This window comes from Aphelocoma coerulescens, chromosome 11 (assembly GCF_041296385.1).
Source record: "Aphelocoma coerulescens isolate FSJ_1873_10779 chromosome 11, UR_Acoe_1.0, whole genome shotgun sequence".
Taxonomy (NCBI): domain Eukaryota; kingdom Metazoa; phylum Chordata; class Aves; order Passeriformes; family Corvidae; genus Aphelocoma; species Aphelocoma coerulescens.
Window position 1 is genome coordinate 3,931,941 of NC_091025.1, and position 16,271 is coordinate 3,948,211.

Genomic DNA, 16,271 nt, shown 5'->3' on the forward strand with positions numbered 1-16,271 from the left:
CATTTTACAGGTTTTCACCCTGCTAGCCAATCTCTAAATGACATAGTTTCTTTTTTGCCTTGTGGTCGCACTTTGGTTTGGGACTGATGCACACACGTTTATTAACGCGAAAAAAAGAAAAGAGCATCTCCAGGAAAGTCTGTCACACCGAGCTAAAAACATTCTGTACGTGTCTTCTTTCCTTGAGGAACATCTTTCTATTTAGAAACAAGCTAATTACAATTGCTTGCACCATTTTGTAGAGAACAGATGGCCAACTCTTACCTCCTTCTTGGTGAATTCTGGTGCATGGTCATTTTTGTCATCGATCAGAATAGTGGCAGTGGCTGTGCCTGTCAGTCCCACATCCATCCCACCCATATCCTTGGCTTCTATAACCAGCTCATACTTTGGGCTTTCCATGGTCTGAAAAAAAAAAAAAAATCAGAAAAAGAAGGGTTAAGAAAAAACACCACAGAGATAACATGCTATTTTAAATTAATATTAAAATAATAAATTTTAAAAAAATCTAAAACTTTGTTTGGCCTAATAAAACATGGCAGAGAAACAGATCTGTTATCAGTTTTACTGAAACACAAGCACAGCTTTCTATGGTTCAGCTGCTACCCTGGAAACCTCATTTGCAATCAGGCATGAAGGTGAATATTGGTAAACAGTACATAATTTATCCTGTTATTGAGGAAGATTAGGAAAGAGGTAAGAAATTAAAATATACTTGCTCTTTAAGAGTAAGCTCTACCTTCAGTGCACCAATATTTAGCGGCTTGCTTCATCAGTGTTATGATGGGTACATAATTAAATACTAATGTCACAATCTACATATAAATTCACTTTGTTAAATCCCATTCATTCTGGGTATTAGCATTTAGACTGGTAATCTAAGTTTGCTCCACAGCAAGAAACAAAAAAGCAGTTTCCAAAACGGTCAGAGACTTCCAGTTATTGCCCAAAGCGATTGCACAGAGTGATATTAATGATGTATATTGATGATATCTGATTGCCATGTCATGGGTACTCATCTGGCTGCCCACCTGCTGCAGAAGCAGACAGCACAGGCCCAGAGCAAAAACCAACTTAATCTCCTCTCCTAAAACACAGCCCTCACTTGGAAAAAAAACCATTTGTGGTCACCATTCTGGAATGGGAATGTGCCAGCCCTTGGAATTCCCCTCCCTCACATCAGGGATGAAAGCACACATGTTTGAAAGCTGGACCAAGGCTCAGCAGCAGCTCTGTCCCAGGCAGCTGTTATCAGCAGCAGAACCTGCTCCCACAGAACTTGGAGGGAATTCTGACATGGTTTTCACTAGGAACTTAATTAAAATGGGTTTTGTGTGGCTGCCTTGAGTGGAGCCATCTGCCCAAAGCCCACGTGAGCAGCACCATCACAGGGGACACAGATGGGAAAGTGCTGCAGTCACCTCTGAAGCTACACGGTGAGAACATTACATTGCCCGGGAATGTTTATCCAAACCTTCCTGGAAAATAACCCTGGATCCCGTGGGGAAAGCTGCAGCAAAGCCACTGCTTTTGGAGCCTTTTGGAGCTGTGCATGCAAGAGCCCAAGATTCACATCTCTGACATCCCTCATCTATGTCCTTTAGCCAACACTTTCCCAGGGAACTGACCTCTGGAAGACAGCCCAGCAAAGCAACCTCTTGGGTCACCCATTCTGCTCTGTAGCCAAGGGATTTGGAAGCTTTTCCCAAACAGTGAATTTTGTGTTATATGTTTTCCTGGGCACATCCCACCATCTCTTTTTTTTGGAGCACGTGTAAGAAGGAGATCCCAGCTCCTCAGTATGTGGATTTTTGAAGCATTTTTGGGCCAGGAGAGAAGCAACAACCTCAGTTGCGCATCAGATCAGCTATTATGAAACAATAAATTCGCATGTAAAGTCAACAAGTCAAGCCAGAAGATAAATTTTCTTCTAAAAACATATGGACTGCTAAGAAATCAGATGCCAGTGCCACACAGGGGATCCTAAGAAATGTATTTCCTGAAGTCTTACAACATTATTCCATGAAATTCATCTCAGAAGGCGGCAAACCAAGAACAGGAATTTGATTTATAACATCATAAAAATATACACAGAGAAGTATTACTGACATGTCTCCAAAACAAACTCATGCTATGGAGGGGAACTAAATTTACAGTTTTCATATATTTATTTTCTAAAATGTATTAAAAACTGAATGAGACTTCTCTCCCCTCCCCTAGCTGCAACTTTTTCATTATTTTGATTAGAAAGTTGTTATTATTGTATGGAAAACTTGCAAAGCCATTTATCACTTCATGTTTATAAGCCTCTTTGCTCAGAAAGAAGCCCATTTTTACTCACAAATTGGCCTTTTTTCCTTTGAAAACAGTCCCATTTCCTATTGAAAGCAAGCCCATTTATGCTAGAAATTGCATCTACTGCAGCAGAATTGTCTGTGACAGGAGTCCAAAGTTTAAGCTCGCACAAAATATGAAAAACATTGAATTTTGAGTAATGTTTCATATAATTATGAATACTTCACACTTCCCTGCTATGCAGCACTTCCTACATCTCGTTCTGTCACCAAATATTTGCTTTGTTAGAGGAAGCAGCTGCTAACAGATGCAAACCCTGAGCAGAGGCTTGTTCCCATCAGAGGCTCTCTTTGCACTTGCTCGTAAAGGGCCTTTCAGCAATTCTCCTGCTTCCAGCCCAGCCGAGTCAGGCACCAGCAGGGATTGTTTGCATCAGTAGGATTTGCCACAATCCTGGATTTCTGCAGACAGAGCAGGGATCCCCGTGCTCCCTCCAGCCCCGTTCCTCAGGGATGCCTCTGCAGAGGGGCTGTCGGGGCTGCCCTAGAAGCTCTCATGGCACCTCCTCAGCATTTCCCTCTTTTCAGGGATCACACCTTTGACCCCAGTGTGTTCTCTCTCCTTTTCCTCCCATCTTGTGAGGAATAAGTGCTGCTGGAAGGTGGCAGTGGAGGAGAACAGCCTTCCTTCCTCCATCCCTGCCTAGCTGCAGCTGAGCAATAAGCACAGCACTCAAAATTTGTATCATTTTGGGACCCCACAGTGACTCAGACTTGTCCCCCCAAGTCACTGCCTGTCACTAAACCCAGGCCTGCTCCTAAGTGACCTAAGCACAGCCTTGCAAAAGCAATCCAATCAATACTGCTTGGACAGCGAGATATGAGCAACAGAAGTAAGCCCCAGCTCTCGACAAGTGGGATCTGCAGCTCCAAAGTATAATAGATTATTTTAATAAATGAACATCCAGTCACTGCTGGTGTGGTGTATTATTTATCAACTGTGACTTTGTGGAGTGTGACACTGTTGAGAGGGTTTGTATAATTGCAGCAGGAGAACCATTCCTTTCCCCATAAATTTTCCCTTTAGTCATTTAGCCACGGCAGGGGTGACACTGCCAAATTGTGTGGTTTGCCAAGGAGGTGAGCTGTGTCCTGAGCGCTTTCCTGCACAGGTCCCCTCCCTGCCACCCCCACCAGAGTTAACATTCCCATCAGATCTCAGTCCCCTGATGCCCTGACAGAGCTGGCTCAGCACCACAAAGCAGGCAGAGGCCAGGAAAGGCACTTTTCCAGAGTTCAGCTTCCTGACAAAGCCAGCAGGATCTAATCACAACACGGGGAAATAAACAGTGCAGTGCAGGCACACGCAGGCAGAACGAACCAAGGGAGGAGTTTTGGGTAATGCTGGATGGAACCAGATGATTCTGGGTTTCTGCTGGGTTTTAATCTTTTAATATTAAAGGTAGAACAAAAAGCTATCAGTGAGTGAAGAGAAGCAAGCCCTGGCTGACAGCACGTCGCACCAGCAACAGTCCAAGACTTGGTCTGGGCTGTCGCTTGCAGGCTGTAGGGCATCCATGTGGCATCCAAATCCAGCTGGAACTGGCAGCACCATCAGTGCAGTAGGACTCAAGATATGAGGTGGAAACCAGTGGAACTACTTGGGTGATCACAGGGAAGGCTTAGGGCCTTTGAGGCTGTGATTCCCTCCATCAGCACCCAGGGTCAGCAGTAGTACCAGCACTTTCCCCAGGAAATCCCCAATCCAAGGACTTCCTCCAGTGCCCCCCTGCAAGACACCCATGGATCACAGATTTTGGGCAGGGCATGCTCAGTACCACAGCACCAAGACTTCCTTTATTGCTTCAGGCCTCATAAAAAAAAATACTGGGGAGAAATAGAAATCCCCAAACTCACAGAAAGTTGTTAAGATAAAAACCAACTGTGTTTGGGAAGCAAACAGCACACAGAGCATTCAAAATCCTTACAAGACTTTTAAGTATCCTTTCAATTCTAATTATCAACAGAGAGTTTTCTGACTGTTTCATGGATATTTGTATCTCCATAATGATGATATTTGTATCTTCATAATTCTGTTTATAAACGATGTATTCATGCATAATACTGTATCAGGAGTGTGCTGCCATATCGTATTTGGTAGTAATGACTTTATAATATAATGCTAACCAGAAAGAAAAATTCTTCGGATTTAAATAATTTCAGTTGCTGCTAAATAAATGCTTGTGTTCATTTAAGATGATAATTGCATATAATGCATACTGAACATGTCCTATTAAGACATAATCAATGTTCTTGTTGAGTAACAATATCAACACTGAATCTAACATTATCCCAGAGTATGCTTGTCAGGATTTTGACAAATGTAAAATTAAAAAAAATGAAGCAAAGTGACTATTAGCAGCTCTAACAGACATAATGCTTTGATAATTATAATATCAGCATTTATTTTAAATGCCAGTTGCTGCTGCTTAAAAAGGGCGATATACACAGAGGCTCTGCATTTAGAGCTTGAATTACAGTTTGATGAATATAAAAACCCAAACTATTTTGTAACAGAAATCCTCTTTAGCTCACCAATTTCCTTTTTTTTTTTCATATCATAAAGGAAGGTCTACAGTTTAATCACTGCAATAAAGTACTTCTGTTATGAATAAAATCAATATCTATTTACTGCCTGTGGGAAACCTGGGGTTCATGGGTATATCTGAAAGCAAAAGGAAGACTAAATTTTCTCCTTTAGCAGTAGCCATCAAAAAAGGAAAGAAACTGCTCCAAAGTGCTTGATACAAATAGGTTTCCTGGCCAGAGTTATTTGTTTTCCATCAGGAGGAAATCTGTAACTATTTAATATATAGGATGTATAGGAGCAAGAGGTTAATTCTTCATAAATTATGCATTAATTTTGAATTACACATAAATTCACGCATTTAATTCTTCATAATGCTGGCCTAACCATAGGGCTGGTGCACATGGATGAGTTTGCTACGTTTTACATGAAAATATATGAAGGAATTTTATATGCATATTTTCAACAGTCTGTGTAAAATCATCAGTTTTGACTGATGCACAACTTTGGATTTGGAGTTGTCATTGAATTAATATCAGTTTGGAGAAGGCTTTACACTCGTACATCTTGGCTGTTAGAAATATAAAAATAAATATAAAAATATAAATATTAACACCACTTAAGGGAGTTTCCTTACAAAGACAGCGATATTCATAAGAATTTCTCCTCAGGCAGAGATCACCAACCTCTAGGACAGAGCAATGGCTGAAGCTTGGGTTTAGTCTGAGATATTTCCCCTTAAATTCTTATTGCTCATTAAGCTACTACTAAAAGTAAGCCCAGGGAAGAGAGCAAATATTCAGTGTTCTAAAGAAAAACTTTAATTGTCATAAAAGACACAACACTGCTGAAGTTGGTGCCCCTACACTGATTTTTACCAGGAAAAGATATTTCCCTTCATAACAGAGGGATGTTGTTCTGCAACAGCTGCTCACTGGATGCTCAGGGTCTGGGAAAAACATCCTTTTCCACGTCAGCTGTGCTAGAAATATAAAGTGCTATAATAGTCTGTAATAGCCGTGGAGAATAAGAATCACAGTGTCCCAAGGAAAATACTTGCTGTCAAATATACTGAAATCACCATTTTCTCTTTAAAACACAAGTTATGTTTCAGGTTTCCTCCTGGACCAATGTATGTAATTTCTTCTCTTTTTTTCAGTTGTTCCACATAATTAAATAGTGCTGCAGAGATCTTTCACTCCAGTGTGAAAGCATCAATTACTATGCAACTTGTGCTGATTTTAGACCACTTAATCACTCTGCTATTATTCCATACTCAGAGGTGCCAGGAATACAAAGACAACGCTCATCTCACCCAAACCCTCTGTCAGCAGCAGACAATGGCTGGAGTGAGGGTCTTCTCACCAGGAATGGGCCTGATCAGAGAAAGGACAACACAATTATGGTCTGTAAACAATTACAGACCCTGATGTGTGCAAACACTGCCTGTGTTTGTGGTGTCACTGACTGTCCCCTTCCAGAGGCTGTGCTGGGATTAAAGAACACACACAGCCATCCTTGCTGGGCCAGACTTCCTCTGGGCTCAGAATTCATGACAATCCAGAGCTCAGAATTCAGGACAATTCCAGAGCTCACAATTCATGACAATCCAGAGCTCACAATTCAGGACAATTCCAAGGCTCACAGTTCAGGACAATCCAGCTTGCTGGAGCTCCCCTGCCCTTTCTGCAGCCACAGGGTTCTTTTGGGAGAGGAACCACAGAAATCATGGCACAGCTCCCCATGTGCTGCATCAGAATCCCTGTTCTCACAGAGCCTGCACCAAAGAGGACCCTCGACCCTCCCTGTACAAGCAGCACTGAGTATTTCTGGTGCTTTAAATGGTACCTGGCACTACTCCTATTTCTTATTGACTCTAAACCTATCACTGTTTATACTCCAGTTTTAGTGGTGGCTAGAAAACACTCTATGTCATCCACATTAATGAGCTGCACCCAGATAAAAACCATGGATGGACTAGGTGGCACACAGTTTCCTTGGTGTTTAACATTTTCCAAAGCTTCATACTGAACACTGCAACAATGCTAGAAAGCAAAAATTTTCCAAGGGTTTTTCCATCAAAATCAGAATATGTGGTTGGAGACATTAAGAGTCTGACTGGCAAGGGTAGGAGGCACCATTCTCCCCTGTCCTGATTATTGCACTTTAAGGAAATAATAAAATTACTGTACATTCTGCCAATTTATGCTTAATTATATTTACAAAGGGAACACTTTGAACAGAGCTTATGAAAAGAGCTGTGTCTCAGAATAAATAAATGTCTGCATCAGGATGAGGAAGGTAAGAACCAGTTCTACTTTTTCAACAGGATTTTCAACCTGCTTGTCTCCACCAGCAAAATCTCAAATGAGCTGTCAGGAGCACTGAAGATAAGACTTCCCTTCTGGATTACAAATATTTACTTCAACAAAGCTTTTTTTTTTTTGTTTCCCAAATCACTATGTTGCTGTAACAAATGTTCATTTCAACAAATCAATATATTTCCATAAAAACTGGTCTCCTGCAACACCCAATCAGCTCTATTTACAGTGTTAATTATATATTTCATTTTAACAGTCGCAATTTGCAATTCAAATTATCCACAGGCCAAAAGGTATTTGCTGAAAAAAATGGCCAAATAATTTTCAGCCATTAACATATTAGAGTTGTACAATCTGTTCACAGACAATTTGTGAGGAGAAAGGAGGGCAAAGTTGTTCTAATAAATGATTAGTTGCAAATTACTGACTCATTCCTAGTCTCTGCCATAGGTAGAAATGAGTTATTTAAATCCAAAAACATGAAAGGAGAGACTAGTTTCTCCTACACAGTAACCTAAAATGGCTTTTAGTAGAGACAGCTTTTCAAATATCTCTATAAAAAAACCCCGTGCCAAGAGAATTCCCTGAGTATGCGGAGGTTGTAAAGGTCGGATAAAATGGATCAGCACGGAGATGAGCGACAGAGTTCTGCTGGAACTCTGAGAGAAAAACCAGGAGCAACCCCAAAAGCATTCAAGCCTGAAAAGATTCTCAGGCCAGCATAAATCAACACAGCTCGACCGACTTCACACGGACTTCCCAGGTTTGTTTACACTTTTATTAAGCTTTAACTTGCTCAGTTGGTGAATGAACATGCACAGGTGATTTCATGCCATAAGGTACCTGTGAAACTGGCAGGTTGCCATAAGTTTGTATTCAAACCAAACCAGAACTCAAGGTGAGAGGCTGCCTTCCAAAACATCATGGTCCCGAAACCACAGGAATCAAAGGTCCCAGAACACACACTTTAGATAAAAGTCCCCAAATTCTCCAAAAGAGGAGGATGAGGGTGATTCCTCCTGTTTCATTGCAAGTATAACCACATAAAAATGAGGGAAATCTTCAGTACCCACAGGAGGGTGCCTGTGCCTGTTTGTGCAACACAGAGCCTGGACACTGGTGACAAGTTGGAGGCATGAACCCACAGGGGAGAGGATGAACCCTGTAAATATTTCACACAGAAGGAACAACAGCAGCTGATCAGCACTTCCCTCACTTACTGGGGACAAACTACTTTCCTAGATGCTGTGGCCAGGAGCCAATGCCAGTTATCAGTGATCTCACTGATAAGCACACGTTGGACCTGCAGCCCCAAACCAGGGCAATCCTTCACTGAGCAAAGAAACAAAAGGCTCAGAATCAAGCAGCTTTCTCCTTGTTTGAGTTTGCTTCTCTTTGAGTCTGATTCAGGCTCAAGAAGCCTTAAAGTGTTTCCTGCAAGCTCTGGAGGAAGATATTGGACAGCCCTGGAGTTTTATGTCCTTAAAGTGCTAAGAAGCAGATCTGAACAAGACAGAGGTAATGGTTTTATATCGAAGGAGGACAGATTTAGATTGAATATGAGGAAGAATCTCTTCCCTATAAGGGTGGGAAGGCCCTGGCACAGGGTGCCCAGAGCAGCTGTGGCTGCCCCTGGATCCCTGGAAGTGTCCAAGGCCAGGTTGGACGGGGTTTGGAGCAGCCTGGGACAGTGGAAGGTGTCCCTGCCCATAGCAGAGGGTGGAATGGAATGATCTTTAAAGTCCCTTCCAACCCAAACCATTCTACAATTCTATGCAAACTTGAAGCAGTTCAACTTGAGGTTATTTTCAATATTTTTCTTGACTTGCAAACCGAGGTCTGAACCAAGCAGCAAACCAGGGTGCAGCTTAAATCCTGACACCTCAGACCCCCGTGCTCACTTCCTAGCACAGAGTTTTGAAGGAATGCATTGCAGGAATCTGAGTGAAACCCAATGCTGACTATTTTATGATCTTCTGCCATCAAGCAATCCATCATCTCACCAGAGCTGAATTTAGATTAATCAAGTTTATACCACTGAGACCTGCCTGGATTCCAATGCAACACTTGCTCTAATCTACCTCATCATTCCAAGGCACCACAGACCCACACGGAGCTTTTCTTCACCTTTCCATCAAACAGCAAATCTTGTTGGATGTTCAGCCAAGTCAAGATCATTGAAATGCATCCAGCTGATGAGAGCAACCCCAGGGAAGCTTCTTGACCACGTGCCTGGGGCAGGGTTTGTGTGCACTGCTGCTTCAGTGCTGCTCAGGACAGACCTTTGGGACTGAACTTTCCCATTGTTCAAACTTCTTCACTCCACTTTGTATCACTGAGAGGGTGGCAACTGAATTTCTCCCGGCTGAAATTCAGCTGGAGGATATGCCCTGGGCCTCACCTACTTCTCACAGTCCCCAAGGCTGTGACACCACAATAGGGTGGCACTGCCAGGACAAGGACGAACCATCAGAGAGCACCTCTTGCAGAGGCTTTTCAAGGAGGTTCTTCATCCTTAACCCCAACCAGCACCTCTACATCCACAATAGCTTGGCATCATTCCTGTGCCCTGTTTACACTGGAGGATGTGAACAAAGCTGTGTGGTTGCTAAAACAAACCAGGCTGTGATGGTCACTGGGAAAGGATCTTTGCACCGCAGCTGAAGATGAAAGTTTTCCATGAGTTTCAATTTATAATCATCTAAACCAATATTTTCTGTCTAGGCAATAAAAGACAATAAGTTTTATGATACCTACCTAATGCCAAATTTTTACATGATGTGTTATCAAATGAATCAAAATGCAGCTTACTGGGTTAACATCAGAAATCACATTCTCACAAATTAGGCCCACTTAGATTATATTTGCCTCCCTAAACATTCCAATTCCCCCAACAGAAAGCAATGTTATAAAGGTCAGGATGGAAATTGTGTTTCTACTATGTAATCTGCTTTGCAAATTTGTACCAGTGGTCAAAATGCCCAGAAAACTCAATTACTGACTTGTTATGACAACCATACATCAGCAGGCCCAGGCAGACAGAGGTTATTTCTAAAATTAGTACCCTAATGCAAGAAGCATATTCTGTGATTCCAGATGTACAGCCTTTGCTTGATGTTTATATTGTTAAATATTAATGGAAACACTGTCTATTATTTCAGGCAAATGATCAGGGACATAATAGTCTAGTTAAATAGGTGCATTGTCAGTTGGCTGGAGGGGGAAAAAAGCCTCTGAGTCTGTTTGAATACCACATTTCAACGTGGTACTCTAATCAAAATAGTCATCAAATGTTTTTTTATGTTTTTTTAAACCACTTTTAATCACTATTATAATTTTTCCTTTAACTTTCATTTTTTATGCAAATCTTATTTTAGAGTTTAGTGTTCTATTGCCAGCAATAATTCCAGGTAGCTTTTGAAAGAGAGGACCCTGCTGAGAGTGTAATGAATCAGTAAATGATACCAGCTTTGCTCATGGACAAAAAACAATTCTGGTGGCTGCATTTACACTCTCATTGGGTCGTACCTGCAGAATATAAATTGGCCTAATTCTAAATCATCCAAGGGAAAATGATGCAAAATGGATTTCAATTACACTATTTCTGTTTTTTCAAAAAGCTTATCACACTATGGGGCAAAAAATCAACTCCTCCATAGGATTTGTGTTCTGATGCAACAATGGAATTTTGCATTTAGAATTTCTCCAGTCAATATCATTCTTTTCTTTCTTACTCCTACATATCTATTTATCACTTCCTTTCATGATAAAAAATAATTAAATGTCCTTTTTGGAAGTCCTGTGCTTTCTGCTTCGGTTAAAAAGTTCTCATTTTGCTAAAATTTCACAATCCTACTTTTATTTTCTAGGAGCATCTGCCAACCAAACAGCTCCCCACCATCATCCTTAGGTTAGGCTTTATCTTCTTGCAACCAAACCAATGTTTGGAGGTTATTCTCCCTTTCAGACTTAGCCTGTCTCTGCCTCATGCAGATTTTGCTCTGCAGTACAGTTGTTTTTGAGAAACAGTGATTTAGATGACAGGAAATATAGGACAGGTTGCTCAAATCAGAAGAAATAATACTGCAGTATTAACTTGGCTTCCCTGCTGTGCTTGTGCTACTCAGTGTCAGAAATTTCTGGAGGCCTGGTGCTCTATAAAGTAGTTTAATACACAACTTTCCTGTAGGAGAGGTCCCAAATCACACTGGAAGGAAAAATAAATTCTTGCTAATCTGCAGAATTAAGGAAGAAATAAAGATAAGAGTTAATGACTGAGAGAAATCAGCTGGTTTTGTATGAAAGGAGGACAAACTGCAATTAAGTGAAAAACATGTAGCACCATGAGACAGAGGGGAGGTGAATGCAGGAGGTGGGATATGAGAGGACGTGGGGGTGAGCAGAGGTCAGGGAACTACAATGGAGAGAGCTCAGAAAGAGTTTTGCAAACTCCAAGCCCCATTTCCAGGCAGCTCTTGTCGACTAAAAGCAGTAAAGCCAACAAAGGGGAGAACAGTATGGGAGGCACTGGGAGCAGGAGGAGAAATGGGAGGAAAGACTACTCGAGCCCTTTGAAAAACTGGGAAGCGACCTCCATAATGTTACTAAAAGAACTCTTCAAAGCCAGGAAGAGCTGAGCAGTGAATCTGAGCAGCACTTCCATGGCCAGCCTCGCCCTGGGAGCGGTTTTCAGAATCACAGCCCTGTGGTGCTCCCCTCATTCCCTGCTCTGAAGGTGAAGGATTTGGAGTTTGCTGCTTGTCCAGAAGTGCACTGTGCTCCCTGGGGCACGGAATGCTCTTAAACTGCACGGTTGGGGTGTCTCAGCTCGGCCACATCCACATCCAGCTGTTCTGGAGAGAGAAGTGTGCAGCCCCTGCTCAGCCCTGAGCGCCCACAGGCCTGTCCGAGCGCTGACGGGACCCACACATCCCTGTGTTGTTCCCAGCGTGGCATTTGAGTGCAGCTCACATGGCACACACACAACTGCAGCACAGACAAATGCTGCCCATAGCTTGCCCAAATGCTTGCTAAGCAAGCTTGGCCACGAGCAAGGCAAGAGCTTTGAAAAGCATGAAGGAAACTGGGTCAAAATCCTTTCAGCGCAGCCCCTCGGACACAGGCAGGTAAATGCAATTTTGTATTGCTGTCTGACAGCTCATGAAGTTATGCAATTAAAGCAAATAAATGACTGAGGTACCTTTTCAATTCTTTACAGATTGGCATTTTCTGTGTCTGGAATGTGCACCAGGAAACCTAAAATTTGTATTTCAGGGCGTCCTCCAACACCCTTTGGACCAACAGGACATTTGATACTGACCTCAACCAGCTCAAGATCTAATTCCTGACATTTCTACAGGCCACAGATTGTGTGACATTCTGGAATGCCTTGCAACCTTTACTGAGTCCAAGAAACTTTTGTTCACATAATTAATTTATATGCACAAATCTCCTACTGAAACCAATGCTGAGCTGCAGGATCAGGTTCATGTGCTGGAAGTACTCCAAAACACTTCTGTAAAATGGGAATCAAAGCAGGCCCAGCAACCGTAGATCTAACAGGATTTAAATATAATTAACATTGAATACTAAAAATTATGGTGTATAATCATAATGACAATTCAGGCTTAACAAGAGCAGCACAGTAATGAATGTATTAAAAGCAATACACTTTCTCACTCTCAACAGAAGTGTTTGAAACTATGTTTTAATACAAATCCACTGTTTGAACTGAGATTAACAAATATTAGTCTCATTATAAATTTTAATATTATTTGCATAAACTTTATTGAGAGAGAAAGAAAAGGAAGAAAGAAATTTCAATTTCACAAGAAAACTGGAAAATTGAATTTTCTTAAAAGCCTATCTGGGTCACTTGAAGTTAAACAGATTTCCAGAGGCAGGAAATGCTGAGTTAACACTACAACCATTGGAAGGGAGGCTCCAAGTAAAACAATTAGCTTAATAAATAGATGGAGAAGATCCTTCTAAAATTACAGCCTTTGTCAAATGTTCAGCACCGTAAGCCTGGGAAGATGTTGTTTATCAAAGCGGGAATGCAACTGCTGGCAAAAATGTGAAATAAAATGTATGTGATTAGATAGGTATTAATATTTTAGAGCAGAACTGTGGTACACAACTGAAAGTAAAGCAGAATAAAAAGAAAACAGCACCTAGGTCTCCTCTCTGGGATCCAAAAGCTGGCAACAGATAATCGAGGAAGAATTCAGCTATCTTTCAGTGTTCTCCCTCTCCCCAAGCTTTTCCTCCTCCGTGTCTACCCTTGTTTCAAAAATGTTATCTGCCTAAAAATGTGGTTTTTTCTTGTGAAAGGGGACCTACAGGAGAATATCAAAATATAATGAGTTTAAACTCCACTGATTTCCCTGGACCCAAGGTTTTGATTTGGTTATAGGCCAGGGTGGGTGAAATGGATTTATAATATCCATGGAATTTTTCAGAATATTTTTTTCCCAGTGATTCCAATTCCAGGTGGTGAAGAATAGCATCAAACAGCATCCATTTGAGAAGTCATTCAGATCATCTTGAGTAGTTCCCTGAACCATCCCTACACAGAGATAACCAACACCTATTATTTGGGCCATGATAGAAATTTTCCCTTACAACACACATAGGAGAGGAACACTTTAAAGGAAAATGCCACAGCACCAGCAAAGGGAAATATACAGCTTTTAAAGTGCCTTCAAATAATGGCAAATTACAAAGCATTTTTGATGATTCCTGGCAGATTGAAGGATTATGCTGAACTTAATCAATATTTTGGAGACATGGTTCCACAGAACCTAAGCCTTTTAACCAGAATTTTATACAACTGAGCCATTCCTCCATCAATATTGAGACCAGACGATTGATCCCTCTGTTAGACAGAATATAATGTCTCCAAAAGCAGCCCTACATTAAAAGGGCATCCCATCCTGCCCTTAAAGTTTATTTACAGATGCCCTGTTTACCAAAGGTCAGCATACTTGGTCCTGACAGCATCCAGAACCTCTCCCTGCAGGGATCAAAGGAAATGCTGTGGGGTCTTTGACTTGCATGGAACTGCTGGCACTTTTTCCAGCAATCCCAAAAACAGCTGGCTAATCATAAAGGCATCTCCGAATATAATTCTGTCTTCAAAGGGAGCTATTGGAATGTGCAGTGGGGACTGGGCCAGGAGGGCTTCAGTTCCACTTGGAAAGATAAATCCAGCAGCTGCCCACTTCATACATGCTGTTGGTATCCAGTGCCTTGGGAATTCACATGCTGCTCCTTCCATTCACTCCTTTCCCCACTTAGACAAGTTACCAGGAAATGCAATTTGATTATCAAATGAGATCTCTTGGTTACAGGTGGAAAAGGGATGGGAGAAAGGCTGCACAGAAATCCACACCTACAGTGACTAGTACTGCAATAGCTCCCATGTCAGCAGTTGTATGGGTTCATGTCAGTGAAAATGTTTAGAAAATAAGAGTTTAGGTTAAGGAACTTTAAAAAAACCAAAGGCTTCATCCTCACAAGTGCTTTTTTTGGCAGGATCTCTTTCCCCAAGCCTTGCATGACAACAAGGATTCAGCTATCAAAGGACACACTATTTAAATCTGAGAGTGTTACTCTTGCTGAGCAAGCCATCAGTTCAGTGTGCAGCAGGACACCCAGAAGTGATGAAATGTGTCCTTACATGAAGATCCTGATGTCTACCACAAACACCTATTAACTGGATGCAGCAACACCCCATGGGCAGGTTAATTGGTACAGCAATAAATGGAGTGACTCGAGGTCGTGCTGAAAATCACTACAAGTAGATTGAGAGGGTTCCAGTTCCTAATCTGTAGCTCTAAGCACTTCCTCCATTTCAGTGATATATGAAAAGATTAAGACTCCCTTCCTGTTTTTTTAATGACCTGCAAGATTCCCTTGATGGCTGATGCACGTGTCCCTTGTGTTCCTCCCCTGCTTCACTCAGTCCCTGCTTTGCCTGGCTGGCTAAAATCCTGCAGCCTGCAAGGTCGTGTTCCCCACAAATCCAACATTACAGGCAAAGAAAACAGCATGTGTCCTCCTTGTTTCTGCTCTCGTGGCTTCTGTGTTGCAGTGGTTTTCTTGTTTGAATATTTTCATCTTTACCCAGTGTTTCAGTAAAATCAAGAGTTTAATTACCTCAGGAGGCAGCAGGGATGTCAGGGTTTCAGATGAGGTCAGCTGCTGACTGCTTGTCACTGAGTGACTCTAATTGGAACATTTGCCTGAGAATTTTAAAGTCAATAAGCTTTATAATAAGATATTTGCATTTCTAGTTTGGTTTAGGTGTATCTTTGCTTATTAGAGCTTCAGAGAAAACAGCATTCACATGCTTATTTTCCTGAGACTAACTTTATGTCCTTTAAGCCTCTAGAAGTTTGTCTCTACCATTTAATTGCTGTTTTGTATTTGGTGCAACAGGGATCTCTGATGCTCACACAAGGGTTGAGGTACAACAGTTTAGATGCACTTTTTCTACCTGGAGGACAACAGCTGAGCTTCACAGTACTTGGGAAAACAATGACAAAAAGAAAATCAAAATTCTTAAACCACTTGCCCTAAATTTCTCAATGGCCAAGTGACACACAGCTACTCCCTGAAGCAATAAAAATATTCTAATATTAAAGAGATCACCACACACACTTGAAAAATGCTCTGTGTGCGTCAACCTTTGAAGGCCTGAGGAAAGATGTCTGTTATTCATGCTACTGTAAGCTCTGTGTACCTTCCAATTCTTTATATAGAAAGCTTAATGGCCATGGATTATTTGCCTCATTGGTTATGGTGCTAGGAAATAAAACAATGGGAAATATTCATTATAATGCTCCCTTGTATTGAACTTCCACTTGGCTGAAGTATTAAAACAAGCTGCAAGGAAAATTAAACCTCAGAAAAAAATGGCAGGTTTATTTATGAACATGAAAGACAAACTAACAGCTCTGTTCCTCTTGGCTTGTAGTGGTAATACTGTATGAGCTTTTTGCTCTGGGCTTACTCTGTCTATCCAACAGGATTTTGTTCTCTTCTATTACTAGGTGGCAGCCTAAG

General features: G+C 41.5%; 1 protein-coding gene across 7 annotated transcripts in view; it reads right to left on the bottom strand.

The window, feature by feature from the left end:
• CDH13 (cadherin 13) overlaps positions 1–16,271 on the bottom strand; it is a 445,875-nt gene that overhangs the window by 83,854 nt on the left and 345,750 nt on the right. For all 7 annotated transcript variants that reach the window (XM_069027120.1, XM_069027119.1, XM_069027122.1 and 4 more), the window contains exon 8: positions 265–405. In XM_069027120.1, coding sequence (XP_068883221.1) covers positions 265–405 — 141 coding nt within the window. The remainder of the gene's footprint in view (positions 1–264; positions 406–16,271) is intronic.